Below are 20,919 nucleotides of genomic sequence, written 5' to 3'. Positions count from 1 at the left end.
CGTTCCTGGAAAATGACTGAGAGGTATAGGGAAATGCTTCCGAAAGGACCGAAACAACAGGCTTTAGGTTCCAGTGCTGTTGCTTTGTTTTGTTTTCACTTTCTGACTGGGATATTGGAGAGAACATTGGTTCTAGAAGAGACCGTCCAGAATGAAGAAAGGAATGGGGGCTTAGGTAGCCAGAGGAAAATGTGCTCAGGAGCCCTCCATGGCCGAGGATCTCAGAGGGGAAGAAGGTAAAGAAAACATGGCTGCCATCTCAGCTGTTAGAGATACCGGAGAAGCAGCAGTTTCTGCCTGGTGTGGCTTTGGGGACAGCCAGGTTGGATTATTTGGAAATGTGGTAGGCTGCTGTTAAGCTCAGGGAAACAGTAGGTAGGGTGATAGACACTGAGCACAAGGAAGAGACAGTTACCAAGCTAAGGATGGCTTGTGTTTATAAAGTAAAGATTAAAGATGAGAATAACATGAGTGCATGGGACCACTTATTTGGGAACTACTTTCATGTTAGTGCCAGATGATTTGGGATGGGGCAAGTTGACCATCTAGTCTAAGCAGGGGGAGGTAAGACAGGGAGACTTGAATTGACAGGTGTTGGAGCTAAAGAAGCACAGCTTGATGTTTCTTAAGGAATGGCAAAGAAAACAATTTAGTATGAAACAGACTTGCCTACAGTCATGTTGAGTTACCTGACAGCGGAACAAGAGGTGTCAGTCATTTTGCACGCACACTGTTGGATGCTGTTGAAAAACAGCCTGGGAGGCAGGGGTAAATATGCAGTGAATTTATTATATTCAGGAGCCCAGAGAGATTTCACTCCAGGCTTCACAGTTAGCTGATGGGAAGTGAAAGCTGAGTTTGTTTACCGCAGCCTGTTTTACTGTGGCTTGCCTGGGTGTGGAGTTTTATGTATGTATTTGGATTTTTTTTTTTGTGTGTGTGTGTGTGTGCTTCCTGATCTGATTGTTGAAGTCTTTGAGCAGTTACAGAGATTTCATAGTCACTGTTTCCCAAATTTTGTCTCTTATTAAAGTTTTCCCCCTTTCTTGTACATTCTAGTCGAATGTGGTAGATTCTCTCTTTACCAGCCTTGGGGTTTAAAACTCCGTCTTTTTGGACTATTTCAGGAAGTATCTTCAGTCTGTCTCTTAGGTCACTAATTCTCTCTCTAGCTGTGTCTGATCTGCTGGTAACCTGTCTGAACATTTAGTGTCATTAGTTAATTTCAATATGGACTCTCTCTCTCTCCCCCCCCCACAATCTTACCATGTGAATGCAGTTATTTGTATTCTTCTTTACTTTGCATGCTGAGGACACAGACTTCTTGTGGAGCAAACGTGAAATTGTTATTTGTTCAAATACTTTTTAAATACATGTTTAAAAGTAGATTTCTAGTATTCTCTGATTTTTGAAACCAATCCTGCATGTGGCTTGTTTGTTGGCTAGGGAGACCTCGTGCGGAAGTTAAAAGAAGACAAAGCCCCACAAGTGGATGTAGACAGAGCGGTAGCTGAACTCAAGGCCCGGAAAAGGGTTCTGGAAGCAAAGGTAAGTCTTAGGATGCTAAGATAGAAACACTAGTAGGTGCAGGCTCAGTCCTCTTTGTTTAATCTCTTTAGGTAGGAAAGCTCTCTGGAGCTTTCTGAACACGTGCCATTTGATCATCCGTGATTTTATTCAGTGTGTCATTTCCTCTTTACCTAACTGACTTCTTGTCCTTTCAGAGAGCAACTCATGGCTGTGTAGCTCAATGCTAGAGCACTTGCCTAATACAGGAGGCCCTGGGCTCCATCCCCAGTACTTCAAGAATGAAGTGCAGCTTACAGTGTCACATTTTCTCTAAAGCTTCCCCACTACCTGAACCCATACCCTCACTGGCCCCCAAATCCTAGACATAATATAACTACATGAATTTTCCAGGAGACATTGTGCCCCTCTTTAAGAATTCTTCTAGGCTTAGAGTTAATAGTTTTATTGTAATTCATCTTATATCTTAAAGACCTTTTCAAATTGTAAACCTCTTTTCATAAACTTAAATAGTCTGGGAGGTTGTTTGGTTGTTTGTTTGTTTGTTTGTTTTGGAGTAGAGGAGGGTTGTGTGTCTGTCTGTCTATCTATATCTGCATGGAGAGGCCAGAAGTCTATATCGGGTCTCTTCCTCTGTTGCTATTTCTTTTATTTTTTGAGATAATCGTCTCTCAATGCACCTGGAGTTCATCAGTTTGGCAAGACTGGCTAGCCAGTGAGCTCCTGGGATCCTTTGCCTCCATTTCCCTAATGCTGGGATTACAGAACCGTGCCACTACACTGCTTTTACATGGGTGCTGGGGTCTGAATTCATTTCAGGCCCCTGTGTTAGTTAGCAAGCACTTAACAGCTGAGCCGTCTCCTGAGCTTTTTGAGTCTGGGGTTTTAAAGTGATACATTAAAAATAGTAATACATTAAAAATTGAGATATTGGGACCTCTAGAGATGGCTCAGAGGTTAAGAACACTGGCTGTTTTTCCAAAGATCCTGAGTTCAATTCCCAGGAACCACATGGTGGCTCATAACCATCTATAGTGAGATCTGGTATCCTCTTCTGGTATGCAGGTACACATGCAGGCAGAATGCTGTATAAGTAATAAATAAATAAGTCTTGAAAAAACTGAGATACTGCTTAAATTGCTTCTCTGCATCTGAGGAAGTGTACTAGGTCTGTCTGTCTGTCTGTTGTTGTTGTTTTGTTTGTTTGTTTATTTTCTTGAAACCAAGTCTTACTGTAGCCAAGGTGACCTTAAACTCCTTCTTCTGCCTTACTAGTCAATACCAGGATGATAGGAATGGGCCACTATGCCTGACTTGTACCTCAGTCTCCCAAATCTTTAAAGTAATCATATTCTTTGCTACATAAGTGGAAGTGTCTGTATTGTTCAGCTTCCCATTGTTGTGAGTGACATTTCTGAGAGGATTCAAAGGGAGAAAGGCTTGTTTGGCTCAGGGGGTCAGGGATTGGGGTCTGTATTCAGCTTGTTTCCTTAGGCCTGTGATGCAGATGGCATGAAGAGAAACACTGTCACCTCATGACAAAGAGAGAAGTGGTGTCCTTCAAGGGCCTGCCTCCATTACCTAGCTTCTTTTTCCTAGAGCTCATCTCCTGACATTTCTATTGCTTCCAGCCATACTGTCAGCAAGCCTTCAACAGTAGCTACTGGGGACATTAAACTGTAACTGCTTCTTTTCTGTAGCTCAAAGTGTTTGTGGAGACTGAGGACTCCACTTCAGCTTTTCAAAATCTCATCTCTCTGGCATATATATCGGCTTCTGCTAAGGAATAAACTAAATTCAAATGTGTAAATTGAGATTTCCACTTATCTGTTTAGTCATAGTCTTCTTGCTTCCTTTTACAGGAGCTGTCATTGGAGCCCAAAGATGACATTGTAGATAGAGCGAAAATGGAGGATACTTTGAAGAGGAGGTTTTTCTACGATCAAGCTTTTGCTATTTATGGAGGTAGGGGGTGAATGAAAGCATAATGATGTTGTTAGTGGCTTTTCAATGCTTATTTAAGAGCTTGGCTTGCTAATTGATATCTAATTGTACTATAAAGATTCTGTAAAGAAGAGAAGACAATCTAATTTGTATTTTTGTTTAAGAGTTGACGTTTGTCATAATGCCTTTTCTTAGTAATCCCCCACCCTGTTAATTCTTTATTTTATTTATTTATATACTTACTTTCTGTTTGTTTTGTTTTTCTCTTTTTTTTTAAAACAGAGTTTGTCTCTGTAGCCCTGCTTGTCCGGAACTCTGTAGACCAGATTGGCCTCAAACTCAGAGATCTACCTGCTTCTGCCTCTGGAGTACCACTACTGCTCAGCCTTAAAATGTTTTTGAAAATAGATTTGTTTCATACAATATATCCTGATTATTTTTTCTCCTTCCTCTATTCCTCTTTGTTCTTCCCCACTTTCCTTCCCATCCAAATCCACCCCCTTTCTCTCTCTCTCTCTCTCTCTCTCTCTCTCTCCTTGGAAAACAAATGGGCATCTAAGGGTTAATAATAAAAGTGTAATAATATAAAACAAAAACAAATTGAAATAGTATGCAACAAACAGAAGAAAAGAGCCCAAAGAAAAGGCAAGAGACAGAGTTGCAGGGATCTACTCCTTCACACACTGAGGAATCCCATAAAACAAAAAACTGGTAGGCATAATATATGCCCAAAGGACCTGTAGGGTAAAAAAATAAACGGACCTTCCAAAGATACCTTTGAGTTCCTTTTCTGTTGGCCATCTAGTACTGGGTATTCATCCTGTACTTAGCTTGTTTCCACAGTGAGACTCCCTTGGAGAAGGCTAAATTTTCATTTGCAAGTGGTAGCCAATTGGAAGTAGCTTCTGCGTTAGGGATGAGGACATGCTTCCACTTCTCCTTTCAGCTCTAGGACCTCATCTGGTGCAGACTATGCAGGCCTTGTGCATGCAGCCTCAGTCTCTGTGAGTTCATATATGTATCAGCGTGGCTCTTACACTTTCTGCCTCCTCTTCTGAGCCCTCCTGAGGGGAGGGATTTGATGGAGACATCCTGAAAAGGCTTAGTGTTCCAAGGTCTCTCACTCCCCCCCCACCCCCCTTCCGCCAGTGAATTCTTAGAGCCTTTTTTCGCTTAGTGTGTAGGGTTTGCTGGCCTCCATTAGGCATTTGCTGTGGCTGTGTGCTATAATGGTGCATTCTTCCTAAGACTCCTATTGTCACGTGTGTGTGATGACCTGGCTACCCTTCTTCACAAGACCTCGGTCATCACGGGCCTTGGCTTACTGTTTGTGGGTAGTGGTCAGGGAAGGTGTTCTTCAGACAGGAAGATGACATACATTTTTCTGAGTTCTGTAGGAGGTCCAACTGGTTAAACAGATCCATGCAGTGATTGGCTTGCAGTACTTTGTTACTGAAACTTACCTGGGTTTGGCTAAGCACATCTTTGGATGTTTTACCTCCTGCAGTTTAAATAATAGCTTAAGTACCCAAAAGTAAATTAGAGAATGCAGTGCCGACCCTTAGATCATTGTTTTCTACTAGCAGGGCTGGTTTTCCACATGCTGCAGTCTGCCTTTTGTCCTGTCACTGTATCTGTGGTTTCAATCAGTGTACCTTGGGGCTAACACTTCTGTGAAATTACTATACAGAGACAGTGAGTGGAGGGAGATTTTACACTTCCCTTGGCCAGTCAGCTGTAGCCAGTGCTTTTTGGCATAGAGGGGCTTATGCTTTGGGCAGCATATGGGTGGCAGAGTACCAGGAAAAGCCCATGCCATGCTTGCTTCTCTCCCTCACAGGTGTCAGTGGTTTGTACGACTTTGGGCCAGTAGGATGTGCTCTGAAGAACAATATCATCCAGATCTGGAGGCAGCACTTTATCCAAGAGGAGCAGATCCTGGAAATTGATTGCACCATGCTCACCCCTGAGCCAGTTTTAAAGTGAGGTTCTGCTTTGATGGGAAAAGTCTTTTAAAAGTTAATATTTAACATCTTGATTACAAAAACTATCTGTGCTCATTTAGAAAATTAGTGAAAAACACACAAAAGAAACATACTTTCTGCTCACAGCCACGTTGAAATTGTCATTTGTCCTTTCTTCTGCATGGTCCTGTGTATTTGAACATGACCAGCACATTGCATTTCTTCATGTAATGTAGGTGAGCATTTATGGGGCTAAATCTTCCATAAGCGTTTGAGCTTGTTGAGATGGTTCAGCAGGTAACAGTGTTTGCTGCCACGGCTGAGAACCTTAGTTCAGTTCCTTAGCACCACATGGTAGAGAGGGTGAACCGACTCTTACAACTTGTCCTCTGGCCTTGTCACTTACACCCACATGCATAGACACACCCAAAGACACAGTGAATGAATAATTTCAATTCTAAAAATCATTTTCTTATGATAGCATAATGTTCTATTTTATGAATGTAACATAATAATGCAAAGGTGTACATTCACAATTATTGAAAGCAGGTTTCTATATCCATGCAAAAGGAATTCTTACCTCTTTGTGTCTCATACTTATTACCATTTAATGTTGTTTGGTAAGATGGCTGTTTTTTTTGTTTGTTTTGATTAGCCTCTGTGAGGTACTCTTAATAATCACAGCCAATAAAGAGAGGCATCTGTGTTGTAAGATCTGGATAAATTCATTGAGCTATTTGCCCCACTAATAGTAACTGTAAAGATATTACCAATGTCAGTATAGGTCAGGATCTGTACTGAGCTATGATGAATTCTTGGCTCATCAAGTCCCTGGAGTCTTTGACCTTTGCTTATATCACTAGTAATGTAGTAATTATCCCGAAATGAATTATCCTGAAATGTCATACAGCCTTAACACAATTTGTAAACGTGTATCATCTAGCTAATCTCTTTTTCCATGGGAGAGAAATACTTGAGAGGGGACAAGAGAGGAGTTTTCTCACGGTGCATGTCTCTGTCTGCCATGGATGGATTGTTACTGTAGATCCCCAGTTTCCATCTTTGGGGATCACTTCTAAGACAATATCCTGTACTCATTTATGACAGATTAGCATTTCCCTTGTTCACTTAGGACCTCTGGCCATGTAGAGAAGTTTGCCGACTTGATGGTGAAGGATGTGAAGAACGGAGAGTGTTTCCGAGCTGACCACCTATTGAAAGGTATGGGCCTGCATCTCCCTTGCAGTTGCTCAAAACAAAGGCTGAACTTTTTCTCACGTTTTTCCATTGTTTTTTCAAAGTTTGGTTTTATATATAATATACTGAGATTAAACATACAGATCAAAATCCTTATTTTACAGAGTCATCTACGGATTAGTTACATTCAGATAGTAATTTCTTTTTTAATCAGCAAGTGAACAAGACATTATTATGGGATGGGACTGTAGCTCAGTAGTAGACTGCTTAGCAAGTTTAAGGCCCTGGCTTCCATCATCAGTGCAGAAGAAAACCTGGTTTTTAGTTGCTCAGCATTGGAACTCAGAATGTGCTCTCCTTTTTTATTACTTAAAACTGACACCAGCATTGTTCTTTAGCTCATTTACAGAAACTGATGTCTGATAAGAAGTGTTCTGCTGAGAAGAAATCAGAGATGGAAAGTGTCTTGGCTCAGGTGAGAAGTTCGGAGACACATTCCAGCAACCCGTGTGTGTTTTCCAGCAGTTCTGCCTAAGCAGATACTTTGAAAGTTTTTCATACACATGTTCAGTCATGAAGACCCATGGAGCACACCTTACATTTTCTTCTGTGGCTAAAGACAAACAACTTACTGTGTTTTTACTTGCTTTGTTTTTTACAGTCTCAGTCTAGCCCAGAGTAGTCTAGACAGTGTAGACTCTGGCAGCCTCCAACCTGAAGTGATCCTCCTGCCTCAGTGTCTCAGTTGTTGGGAGTCCAAGCATTGAGTTGTCATGCTTATCTCTAAAACCCATTTCTTTCCATTGATCTGGCAAAAACTGAGTAGAGAACTTTGCTGGTTTTGTTTTTGTCACATTTATTTATTCATCTTGTGAGGGAAGGGGTAGCCCATGCCATGGTGCAAGTGTGGAGGCCAGATAACTGTTTTAGGGAGTCAGGTGGGTTCCCTCCTTCCACAGCATAGATCCCCGGGTTTGAACTCAGGCCTTCAGGCTTGGAGGCAGTGTCCTTACCCTCTTAGCCATCCTGTTCACTCTCTTTTGGGTGTTTTTTGTTTTTTGTCTTTTTTTAATTTGTGATTCCTCATTAGCTTTTCAAGTGCTGGGATTACGGGTGCAAGCCACTGTGCCCAGTTTAACATTGTGCTTTTCTTTCATGCCCTTACCCTATGTTTCTTTTAAGCATGCAGATTTTTCTCTGATAATTAGCTTTGCCTTCCAGTATCAGATGTGAAATTTTCACTTAAATGAAAATTTTTATTAATCTGGTTGTTGACCCATCTGCCACTTGATTTCAGTTCTGGTGATTTATTTATAATTTGTCCCTTGCCTGAAGCTCGTTGCTCTAATGTCCTTAAATTTAGAAAGTTTTTTTTTTTTAATTTATTACAATACTACTACAGTTTCATGTTCCAGTGGTGAAGAGGGAACTGTAGCCTGTGTCTTCAGTCCTCACGTGTTCATTTTATTTCCTTCCTTTTCCAAAGGTTTAACATTTATTAAAGGGAAATGAAAGAAGCTTCTAATTTCTTATTCCCATTCAGAATGTCTAAGGATGTTGCTGTGTAAGCCTTGGAGTATGTCTTTGCTCTTACTGGCTGCTTTCATTTCCAAGTAAAGTAAAGTTAGCACTGAGAGTGGTTGACCTTGTAGCCTGTGATTGCACTACCATGATTACCATCACCACACTAGCCTTTCCTATTCGAGGCCAATGATTTGTTGTTGCTGCTGTTATGTATAAAGTCGTGAGTGAAGAGTGAGCGAGCTCATGTAGTTCTCAGAAATGGCTGTTCAGCCTCATCGGCTCAAAGCCCACCTGGTGTGGAGCCACATCATGGTGACGTCATGCCAGTTTGTGCCAGTGATTCCACTGCCTTGCTGGGAATCGTGAGAGTTCTTCTGAAATGCACAGATTCACCCTTCAGTAGGAAGAGCTTTTTCCTTTGCATGGACTCAGCAGTTGAAACTTACTTCCCTTGCTTTCCATTACCCGCAGTCTCTGTTGGCCTATCTGCATATAGCAATTTGTAAAAACAGTTTTAAAAGTTTTTATTACAAAACCTATAAAATTGTAAAATAGCTTGAAAGGTAAAAAGTCCTTTAAAATTCCTTGAAATTAATTTTCATACTCTGTAATATATGAATAAATGTAATATAAAAATTTAGTCACTACTCACATTGCTCTAACTTTGTTCATCTCTCTCTGTTATCATTAACATTTGGACATTTAGTAAGTGCTTTTCCGAAGCTCTGGTCCTCTCCATGCGGCAGTCACTGGTGACAATGTCCTAGGTCTATTGAATAGTAAGGATTTTAAAATGATTTTGTCCTCTGCTGTTTCTTTTGACTAAAGAAAATAAGGAAACTTCTCTTGTCAGTTATAAAGAAAATTGAGAATTCGTGTTTGATCCATGCCTGTATTCTGTTTTAACCTATTTGTTGGATCCTTGCTATCCATTCAAAAGTGTACAAACCATCATTTCCACAAAGCCAAGATGAATACACTGAGTTCCCACCTGTTTTCGTTGGTTTTGTGCCTTTCTCTGTTCTGATATAGAAGTTAAATACTGATTCTTTTCAGTTAGTGGTGGCTGTTAGGCTTATTGTTGGTTGGATTGTTTAGTTTAGGCTGTCAGGAATATCTGCTGAGTCTCTCTCAGAGTGTACTCTTAGGTGTACTCTCTAAGAGTACACCGTAGTACTCTTAGGTAAGTTCCCAGTCTTTGGTATGACAAGGTAATTACAGGTTGATTTTGTTCATTTTATGTCTCAGACCTGGAATCTGCCATCTTTCCCAAGCAGACCTTGTCGTTATTAGTGGACAGTTTTATTGTTCATCTGTTTGGGCTGGTGACCTGCACTTAGTGTGGCTGGACCAGTGATTGGACGCAGCTGCATATAGTACTTCATCTTGCACCTTGTTCTGTAGTTTTGGCACTAATTATTTTTTTTATGTGTCCTTTAGCTTGATAACTACGGACAACAAGAACTTGGGGATCTTTTTGTGAACTATAATGTAAAGTCTCCCACTACTGGCAATGACCTGTCCCCTCCAGTACCTTTTAACTTAATGTTCCAGACCTTTATTGGGCCTGGAGGAAATATGCCTGGGTATGTATTGCTTTTCATTTATCTGTTTATCTAACACACTCATTAGAGTTACCTGTGACAAAAGGGAAAAGTCAGTGCCAAGGAAAAAGGCTGTGCTTTCGTAAACTTAAGCATAGTGGGCTTTTTGTGTTTGCTGTTAAATAACCATGACCGTCATACTTTCCAGTAAGCTGCATAGGCTGGCTGGGGCAGAGAGAGATGATTTTTTAATGTCTTTGTATGTAAATGTATACTTTAGAATGATTGAGTTCATCCAGTGCAGTCTGTATCCTGTGCTCTGATGTCCCTTACAGCTACTAGTCATGTGGCTTTTTAGCATGGAGATTGAAGCCAGTGTTTCTCATTGATTGAATCTCAACATTCATTTCACTTTCACTACACTTAAGTAGACATGTCTAGTGGCCCACTGTGCCGGAGAATGTGGTCTAGCCTACACTCTCGAGGGTGGCTTTTATGCATAAAACAAAGTGAGCAGTTCACACTGCTCTGCGTGCCTGGGGCTGTCACTTGTCTTGACACTTCCCTGCAGAGCGTCACGTGCAGATCTTTTCTCATTTTAGTGTAATGTTGGTCTCAGTAGATGGGATGTAGTTAGGTCTTGATCCCCCCACCCCATTTTTGTTCTTGTTTTCTTAATATTTCAAGCTCACATACAAAGTAATGAGTATCATGCTAGGATTTTCTGTGACACGGTTCTTTTTTAGATTAATTTTCTCTACTCTGTGGGTTTCAATGACTGAACTCAGTTTTATAATTGTGACCATAAGCATACTTCTCAATGAGCTGTGCTGGCTAATTTTACGTCAACTTGACACAAACTAGAGGGCTGAAAAAAGGGGAGCCCCAGTTGAGAAAATGCCTCCATAAGCTCTGGCTGTAAGGAATTTTTAAAATTAATGATTGATGGGGAGGGCCCAGCCCATTGTGCGAGGTGCTGTCTGTGGACTGGTGGTCCTGGGTTGTATAAGAAAGTGAGAAGAGCAGGCCAGTAAGCAGCACTCCTCTATGGTCTCTGCATTAGCTCCTGCCTCCCTGTTTCTACCTAATTGAGTTCCTGTCCAGACTTCCTTCAGTGATGAACAGTGCTATGGAAAAGCAAGAAGCCAAATAAGCCCTCTTTTCCCCACATTGCTCTGGTCTTTGTGTCTCCTCATAGCAATAAAAAAACCCTAGCTAGGATGCAGGGCATTTAAGGAAATAATTTAAAAGGAAACAAAACATGCTTAAGTCTATTAGTTACAAGTAGGAATAACCTATTTGTCCATCGACTTGAAGGAAGGTAAACTAACTAGTGAAGTAGGTCGTTTCCATCTTTCAGGTGCAGCTATCCTGAGAGCATTTAGTTATTTAGATATAGGAAAGTAAAAAAAAATCATATAGGACGTGACATACTTTTATTCACTACTTAGAAATATTAGTAAATTTTAGTAAATCTGGAAAATGCTATAAAAATGAATAGTCGATTTGTTAGAGTGAAAGACAATAAAGTTTAGGGTTTCTTTATCTTGGTTAAACTTACTTTAGTGTAGTATTTTGAAGTAGGCTTCTAGGAACACTTTTTAAGTGAATGATTTTGCACATTCACTTAAAATAGAAGGCACTGGCTCTAATACTGTTGTGGCTTGAATGAGAATGCTCCCTTAGAGCGTTCTTGCGTATTTGTATTCTCGGCCCCCAGTCAGGGAGCTGTTTGAGAGGATCTTTGTTGGTGTAGGTGTCTTGTTGGAGGTGGCGGGTTACTTGGATGGGATTTGAAGTTTTAGAAGCCCATGCCAGGCCCACTGTGTCTCTTTGCCTACTGCCTGTGTAACAGGATGTAGAGGTCTTAGGTAGTGCTCCAGCACCATGCCTCTGTGACACCACCTACCATGGTGGTCAGGGACTTACTCTGAAACTGTAAGCAAGCCCCCAGTTAAATGCTTTTCTATTATAAATTGTCTTGGTCATAGTTTCTCCTTACAGCACTAGAACAGTAACTAGAGCAACTATGTTCGGATGACTTTATCTTTAAGATAGAGAGATACAAAAACATTTGGTTGAAAATACAGTGAACAAAATATGAAGATAAGAGAAACTGACCTGACCTGGTTAATGACTGAGCACTGGCTGCTCTTGCAGAGGACCTGGGTTTGGTTTCCAGTACTCACATGGCAGCTCGCAACTATCTGTGACTCCAGTTCCAGGGACCTGGGTGCCCTCTTCTGTCTCTGAAGGCACTACATACATGTGGTGCACATACATGCAGGTAAAACATTCAAATACATAAAATAAATAAATCTTAGTTTAAAAAAACAAAAGAAAGGTGTACTTAGCCATGAGGGGAGGAAAATATCTTAAGGAAATAGGCAGAGAAAATAAAGAAAAGTAATGGTATACATGTGATTAAAAACAAAAGCAGAGGCAGGACTGAGTGGTCCTGGGAAGGGACTATCAAGAGTGGCTAGGGAAGAGCAATAAGGGGATAAATAGGGACAGAGTGAAATAATGTGTGTATGAAAATGCCGTAATGAAATAAGTTGTTTTGTTTGCCAATGTTTCAAAAATGAATTTTAAAAAAGTATGTTTAGGTGTGAGTCTTATTTTCAAACAGAACTAAATTTGTCATCTGCCTCCATGTAAGTGATTATTTCAGAGGTCTTACTGGCTATTTTAGTTACTTTTCTATTGCTGTAGTAAGACACCATGAGCAAGGCAACAGTTTTCAACTAAACAATTATTTACATACAATATATTTGGATCATGTTTTTCTCTTCCGTCTAACTCCTCCCATACCATCCTCACCTCCCTAACACCTAACTTACTTTTTCAAAACGGCAACATGATCCGAAAATCAAAAACAAACAAGAAAAGACAAAAAAATAAGACAGCGAAAAGCACCCTCAACACACGCTCACTCTCACAGCAGCCACATGGAGGTTGTTTTGTGTAGGCCAACTGCTCCTGGGCGTGAGACCCTCCGTGGGGAGCGGTTGGCACATCTACCCAGTAACTTCATTGCAGAAACCGAAGTCTTCCTTCCCCGATGGCTATCCATTGCAAATAGCTCCTTGGTTAGGGGTAGGACTCTGGGTCTACTTCCCCTTCTCAGTGCTGGGACCCTGTCTAGCTTGAACCTGTACAAGCCTTGTGCACCACAGTCTCTATGAGTTCATATGTGTGTCAGCCCTGTTGTCTCTGGAAGACACTGTTTCCTGGGACTCAGCCACCACCTCTGGCTTTTTTTTTTTTTTTTTTTTTTTTTAATTTTTCCACGGCCTCTTTCACACAGACACCTGAGCTTGGTGGGGGAGGGCTATGATAAAACCAGCCCAGTTAGGACTGAGTACTCCAAAGCCTGTCCCTCTGCACACTGTCCATTTGTAGGTCTGTTTGCTAATTATCACCCTCCGGAAGAAGCTTCTCTAATGAGGGTTAGATACCCTGATATTTGTGTATAGCAATATGTCATTAGGAGTAATTTAATTTGTCATGACAGTATTAAGTTTTCCCTATTCCTCTTACCTCTGTAGTCTCAGGTTCTTGGCCACTTTTGTAGTATCAGCCATTGTTGCATCTCATGAAGTGGGCCATAAATCTGCTTTTTATAAAATGGTGTTTGGTTACCCATAACATTTGCGCTACTGTTGCACTAGTATATTTTGCAGTAGATTACTGTCATAATTGCAGTGTTTGTAGTTGAGTGCTGCTGATCACCCAACTACCAAGCAGCCTACCTTCCGGTACCACGAATGCAGTTAGTAGGAGTGAAGCTTCAAGTTGGGTACCAGCTTACTTTTTCCATCTTTGATGCTATAAGTAAGTTGTGTTTTCAGCATAGGACCTTACTGTCAGGTGTGGAGAGCAACCAACAACTTGTGGTATTTGGGAAAGTCCAGGGCCCTTCAGGCCAGTGACGCAAGCAAATACTACTGGTAGCCTAAGATGTCTAGTTGGGGAATTGTCTCTCCTGTTATATGTTGACCTCTTTTTTTTAGACAGCTTCTGCAGTAGTAGGTTTTTAAAAAGGCCTTTTGGGTTAGGGTCCCACACAATGCTAATGACTTCACCAGGAAATTTCTACACATTCAAGAAAATAGGATGCAGAGTTAACACAAATCAACAGCCTTTTTATATATAAATAAACATACTGAGAAATCATCAAGGAAACAGTACTTTTTACAGTCACCTCAAAAAACCAAAATCTTGAGATAACTCTAACCAAGTAATTGAAAGACTTGTATAATGAAAACTTAGGACACTGAAAGAAAAATAAGACACTAGAAGATGAAAAAAGATCTTCCATGCTCATGTATCAGCAAGATTAATATTGTGTTGTGAAAATGGCCATCCTACCAAAAACACTGTACAAACTTAAGCAATCCTCATAAAATTCAATTCATGAATCCAACATAATTCATACAGTTATAAAAAATGATGTTCAACTTCATATGGAAACACAAAAAATCCAAAATAGCTAAAACAGTCCTGAAAAATAAAAGAACTGCTGTAAATATCAACATCCCAATTTCAAGTTGTATTAGAAAGCTATACTAATAAAAACTATGTAGTGTTGGCATTAAAAACAGACACATTGATCAGTGGAATCCAGTTGAAGACCCAGGTACAAGTCTATACACCTATGGACACCTGATTTTTGACAAGGAAGCCAAAATAGACCCTGAACAAATGACAGTGTCTTCAATAAGTGGTGCTGGTCAAACTGGATGGCTACATGGAGAAGAATGCAAATAGACTCATATTTATCACCCTGCATAAGACTTCATTCAAAATAGAACTTGGACCTGATACATTTACATAGTGAATGTTCACCAGCTCTTATGATGAACTTGTAGGCATTAAGGTACAAGCCTTTAATCCCACTTGGGAGGCAGAGGCAGATGGATCTCTGAGTTCCATGACAGTCAGGACTATGTATAGAGACCCTGTCTCAACCCTTACCCTTTGCCATCCCCCAAAAAAGAAAGAAAAAAAAATTGTAGGTTAATAGGTAATGAATGGAATTAGAAAAAAAAAAAAATCATTCTGAGTGAAGTAACCCAGACCCAAAAAGACAAATATTGCATTTTCCTCTTATATGTGGATGGTAGTATTTAAAGTCTAGATAATTGTACTACTTGAATCCAGGTAATCACAGAAGGGAGGGAGGGAGATAGAATGTACTGTTAAGGAGAGATAAAAGGGGAAGTAGAATAGAAAGATTAAGTGGGTGGGAGATGGGAGAGAGAGCAGGGCAAAGTAGGGAAGATGTAAGACAACTGAAGGACACAGTATATAGAAGAGTATACAATTGAGTTACGATTTCAGACGTTAGAATCTGTGATGGTGAAATGAAGGCATGATGACAGGTTGCAAGCTCATGTCTCCAACCACAAGCAGGAGGCAGAGAGCATTCTGGGAATGGCATGGGTCTTTTCAAACCTCACTTCTAGTGACACGCCTCCTCCAACAAGGCCACACCTCCTAATCCTTCCCAAGCAGTTTCATCAATTGGGGACCAAGTATTGAAACTTAGAAGCCGATGAGGGCCATTCTCATTTGAACCACTATAATGACACTCAGAAGTTGACTACTGGAATAAAGAAATAAGCCCAGTTTGATGGCATTGTGAGCATCCTAAGATCTTAGTCCATCCCCGTTTTTCTTTCTGTTGAAGTGTTTGCTGCTTAGGACAGGATCTCTTTTAAAACTTCTATTTTAGGCCTTAAGTATAGATTTGCTGTGAAAAAGATAAATGTGGTACTTTATTTGTAACAGACTTTGTTTTATTGGAAAATACTATTTATTATTTGTAACAGACTGACTTATTTAATTTTATAGATATCTGAGACCAGAAACTGCACAGGGAATTTTCCTGAATTTCAAGCGACTTTTAGAATTCAACCAAGACAAATTGCCTTTTGCTGCTGCCCAGATTGGAAACTCCTTTAGAAATGAGATCTCGCCTAGGTCTGGACTGATCCGAGTCAGGTATTACTATCGGCGTTGGGTTGGAGATATAAACTGACACACTTGCATTTCAATCTTTAGTTCCCTTCTTTCCAAATGTAATGCCTGGGGAGGTTGGCAGTTTTGATTGAGGAGTGAATTAAAGGGAAAGGAGAGAGTGTGGACAATAGCTTATGGTTCCTGCTTGTTCTGAGGTTATCTCTTCCTTTGTCGTCCCCTGCTTTTAGGAAGTAGAGATGTTGATATTAAAACCAGCACATCTGTCACTGGTGTGGAGTTACAGGGTCAGTGTGTGTTTGTGTGTTTGTCTTTCTGTCTATATCCTTAGATGCAAAGGATGGGAAGTGTTCAAGGCAGGTGGCATTGCTGGAGGGTGTCCTGGGTGCAGTCTGTGGATTGGTAGGGGCTTATGACACAATGCAGTTGGCAAGCCAACACTGCTGAGTTCAGACACTTGCCTGTCTGACATCTGACACTGGCTAGCTCTTTTTCTCTAGAAGCTTACTGTGGTTTATTTATTTTGTTTGTTTGTTTATTGCAGTTTATTTACTTTGTATCCTGGTTGTAACCCCCTCCCTCTTCTCCTCCCAGTCCCACACATCTTCCCTCTTCTCCCCACTATGCCCCTTCCTTAGTCTATAGGGGAGGACATCCTCCTCTTCTGTCTAACCCTAGCCTATCAGGTCTCATCAGGGCTGGCTGCATCACCTTCCTTTGTGGCCTGGCAAAGCTGCACCCCCAGGGGGAGGTGATCAAAATGCCAGCCACTGTCAGAGACAGCTCCTGCCCCCTTACCAGGGAACCCACTTGGAAACTAAGTAACCTTTGGGCTTCCTCTGAGCATGGAGTCTAGGTGGTCTCCATGCATGGTCCTTGGTTGGAATATTGGTCTCTACAGGCTGCCTTGGGCCCAGGTTTTTTGTCTGTGTTGGTCTCTGCTTACTGTGATTTAAGTTTGTGATTTCCACATTTCCTTTTGACATCATCATTTGAGTAATATATTCCTTACAAAAATTGGCTGTGTAACCATACTTTGCTTTCTTAGGCTCCAAAACCAGCTTCTCACCTTTTCTTCTTTTTGTGTTTACTGTAGCAAGATACTATAGTTGTCAGAATGTCTTGATAGCTACTTCATGGACTGATTACTACAGGCAAGCTTGTAACCAATCTGTTCTTTTACATCATAGCCTTTCAGTTGTTATTCTGGTGGTCACAACTGTAACCAGCAGGTACTGAGACGATAATATTATTATTGCATTGTTAACTATAGTTGACATGCAGTTTCCTACAGAACACATGAAAAGACATTGGCACCACCGTTTGGGAGATTCTGGGTGGGACCCTTAATCTAGCTTCCCTGTACCATAGATGTTGATTGATTCCTGTCAAACCGGGTGTAAGTTATGTGAGGACACAGTAGAAAGCTCACCCCGCATTTCCATGTGCACAGACACATTTCATAGTTGTTGAAAGATAATTAAGACAGTGCTGTGGGACTGAAAAAAAATGCCATTAACGAGTAAAATTAAAAACTCAGCTCTTGGCAGAACATTTTATATGTTTAGGGCCAATCTGTACAATTTTGTGTTGCTTCTAAAACATCTGAGATAATCATGAGAGTACACCAGTGAGATTGTGTCCATTTTTAAAAAGATTTTTGACTCATAAAATTAACTTAAAACACTCTCCCTTTCCCTGTAATAGCTACTAAATTGCAATTCAGAGAAATGTCTTTGGAAAACCATTGCTGTATGCATATTTATTTCGTCATTATGTGCTGAGGTTGATAGTGGCTTGTTCAGTTCATGCCCAGTGTCCTTTGCCTGGAATAACGCTTTATTTAGAAGCTCTTATTCTAACGAGACCATCTGTTTGGTGCCATTATCAGTCATTTACTTGTTTGGAGCCATAAAACACAGTCAATCAAAGTGCTTTAAAACCTGGAGAACCGTTTCAGTTCACTTCTAATTTCCCATTCTTTGAAAAGTAAATGTCTGTGGCTTCCTTAGTATAAATTTATGCAAAGACCCAATGCTTTGAGCAGAATCATTTTATGTGGATGTGACTGTGCAGCATCTCATTTTTCAAGTATGTGGCTTTCACTTATTTCCTATTTTAAAGGCTGTATTAATCTGCTTTTAAAAATTATTTTTATTTATAACTGATACTGTTGCATATAGCTATATAGAAGGAATTTGTATTTGAGAAGAGGTTGTTGAAGTTATTCTTTTTAGTGTTGTTGTTAATTTGGTACTAGGCTTGGATCCAAAGCTTTGAGCATGCTAAGTACGCTCTTTACCGTAGAGTTCTATCCTGGGCCAGTTTTTGTTGCTTTTTAAAAAAGCAACCATCTACACAAACCTAATCCAAAATTCTGTGGGTTCTATTTAAGTCATAAGAAACTCCTTTGGTTTGGGCCCTTTATCTTGAGGAGTGAGCAGCTGGACATAGGAGCTTTATTGACTGAGGATTATAGTTAAGCATTTTTATAGTGAAGATTTCGATCTTGTTTTTTCCTTCCAGGGAATTCACAATGGCAGAGATCGAGTACTTTGTAGATCCCTCTGAGAAAGATCATCCCAAGTTCCAAAGTGTAGCTGACCTCTACCTTTATTTGTACTCTGCGAAAGCCCAGGTCAGCGGACAGTCTGCTCAGAAGGTGCGTCTGGGAGATGCTGTTGAGCAGGTAAGATTCTGGAGGGAACTGATTTAGATTATGTTCAGTCAGGGATGCAGGGCTTAGCAACTTGGTTGTGCACTGAGTGAAGAAGTCATTGATGTTAGCGGTATTTAATCTATTCTGCAGCATTGTGGGCCAAGCCCAGTGGCTTGGCAAATGCATGACTGCATCCTGAGCCCTGACAGGTTTTGTCTTTTGGGGTGTTGGTGATCAAACCTAGGTCCTTGTGTGCTGTAGAAGTGACTTAGCTCTAAGCTACAGCTCCAGTCCCCATGTAGTATTTGTGTAGTATTTGTTTTATATAGAATTTATTATTGGTGTCAAGAGAGAAAATTACCTGAACCAATCCTGGGCCAGGAGGCTAACATTAAGAAAACGTTTAGCAGCTGGGCCTAGGAGGTGGCTCAGCAAGTAAAGGCACCTGCTGCCAAGTCGCATGACTTGAGTTTGATTCCTGGGCCCCACATGGTGGAAGGAGAGAAGCAGCTCCTGCAAGTTGTCCTTGGTGAGCAGAGCATTTAGAAACTAGGCCGTGTTTTGAACTGTACTGTTATCTAACTGGTCCTACTTTAACAAGTTGCACAACTTTGGAAGAGACGGAAGCTTACTCAGGAAAAGAAACACTCCGGATCCAAGCCCCTATATGTTGTCTTTAACGTTGGTTTATAGGCCTTGCAAATGACTGGGTTTCTTTAAATATCTGCCTGGAGAAATGAGTAAGTGAACACTTACCCTCATTAGCTGCTTCCCAGTGACTTGCTTGGAAAAGAACTTAGCCTTCTGGCCCCAGAAGTATACAAGAAGAGGTATCACCCACTTTGTGGAAATAATCTGCTGTGCTAAATATTATAACCAAAAGCAACTCGGGAGGAAAGAGTTTACTTTATATTACATGCTATAGTCCATCATTGAGAGAAGCCAAGTTAGGAGCTTGAAGCATAAGCCAATAGAGAAATGCTGCTAACTGGTTTGCCTCTCTTGGTTTGCTAAGCTGCCATTCTTAAATAGCTCAGACTTACCTCCCTAGGGGTGGTATCTCCCATAGTGACCGTACCCTTCTATATAAATTGGCAATCTGCAGGGATCTCTCTGTCCACCACGGATAGCAGAGTAACTGTCCTAGGAAGACAGAGAGGTAGTTTGGTTCACCATGACTCAGTAGCCAGTGTTGGTTCAAACTTTGAGAGTCTGAATCTAGTGGTTTATTTGAGACGTATCTAAGCACAGCACAGTTTGGAAAACAAAGTCCTGGTGATAATTAACTCAGTCCCATGTGCACAGCAAAGCTTAAGACATGACTACAGGAGAATCTTTGTAAAGTACAAGTGATATCTTCCATAAAGGGTAACTGAGAAAACAGGCTCAAGATGCTAATCTGGGACAGGCTAATGCTATAGATTGACTGAGACAAGGATGCTTAAGGTAAGGATCTGGGGAAGGGTCAGATGTGGCCTAGCCTTACAGCTCAGAGCTCACCAAGTGTTAACCAAGTCTAGTCCCAGCCTTCTACCAGCCTTTTGGGAGGAAGACAGGTTGTACATTTCTCCCTTTGAAGAGACAACCAGATGGATTTAAGTTCCTAGATTCCTTAGTGCTTATCCGTGAGCACAGAGACTTACATGCCTTCTACAGCAATCAAGAAAATGTCCACTGGCCAGTATTGTGGAAGCAGTTCCTCAGTGGAGATTCCTCTTTAGGGTTATCTATGTTTGTGTCAAGTTGATAAAACTAACCAGCAGACATCCTTGTAGTGATGGAGATAGGCTAGATGACATCTAAGGTCCAGGACTAAAGTTATAAAAAATATGTATTATATGGAGCAGCTGAACTTCAGTGCTCCATAAACAAACCCTCTCAAGGTAGCTCTGTGGTTTGTGAATCATTTATGACCAGATTTAGGAAGTATATGATCTAGGGCTGATGTGCTACAGTTGAGTTCACTGGACAGATATGTTAGATATTTTTTGTTTTTGTTGTTTTTCAAGGCAGAGTCTCACTGTTTAGCTCTGGCTATCCTGGAACTCGCTCTGTGACCAGTCTATCCTGGAACACACAGATCTGTCTGCCTTTGCCTCCCAAATGTTGGGACTAAAGGTGTGTGCCACTATGCCCAATGTGTTAGATATATTTTGAACAACGTCATTATTAACTTGTTAACTTGACATTAACTCTTTTACAATAACCAAGATCATATTGTGGGTATTTTAGATTGTTATGAAAGCAGGAAGGAAGTTTACTTTATGTGTACTTTTTTCTGTAGGTAGCTAAGCAGACAAACAGACAGTACCTTGGCCTTCAAAAGTATTAATGTGTACTTTTTTCCCTTGCCACACTCTTTGTTTAGGGTGTGATTAACAACTCAGTATTAGGCTATTTTATTGGCCGCATCTACCTCTACCTCACGAAGGTTGGAATATCTCCTGATAAACTCCGCTTCCGACAGCATATGGAGAATGAGATGGCCCATTATGCCTGCGACTGCTGGGATGCTGAGTCCAAAACCTCCTATGTAAGTAGGACTTCACTGTTGTTTACTCTCCTCATGCCAGAC

General features: G+C 40.8%; 1 protein-coding gene across 2 annotated transcripts in view; it reads left to right on the top strand.

Annotated features, from left to right (window-relative positions):
- Gars1 (glycyl-tRNA synthetase 1) overlaps nucleotides 1-20,919 on the top strand; it is a 41,747-nt gene that overhangs the window by 6,458 nt on the left and 14,370 nt on the right. For both annotated transcript variants that reach the window (XM_060379969.1, XM_060379970.1), the window contains exons 2-10: nucleotides 1,447-1,548; nucleotides 3,390-3,492; nucleotides 5,312-5,453; nucleotides 6,568-6,656; nucleotides 7,031-7,107; nucleotides 9,597-9,742; nucleotides 15,560-15,709; nucleotides 18,212-18,374; nucleotides 20,713-20,877. In XM_060379969.1, coding sequence (XP_060235952.1) covers nucleotides 1,447-1,548; nucleotides 3,390-3,492; nucleotides 5,312-5,453; nucleotides 6,568-6,656; nucleotides 7,031-7,107; nucleotides 9,597-9,742; nucleotides 15,560-15,709; nucleotides 18,212-18,374; nucleotides 20,713-20,877 — 1,137 coding nt within the window. The remainder of the gene's footprint in view (nucleotides 1-1,446; nucleotides 1,549-3,389; nucleotides 3,493-5,311; nucleotides 5,454-6,567; nucleotides 6,657-7,030; nucleotides 7,108-9,596; nucleotides 9,743-15,559; nucleotides 15,710-18,211; nucleotides 18,375-20,712; nucleotides 20,878-20,919) is intronic.

This window comes from Meriones unguiculatus, chromosome 3 (genome assembly GCF_030254825.1).
Source record: "Meriones unguiculatus strain TT.TT164.6M chromosome 3, Bangor_MerUng_6.1, whole genome shotgun sequence".
Lineage (NCBI taxonomy): Eukaryota > Metazoa > Chordata > Mammalia > Rodentia > Muridae > Meriones > Meriones unguiculatus.
Note: the sequence above shows the minus strand (reverse complement) of the source record. Positions and strands in the feature narration are given on the sequence as shown.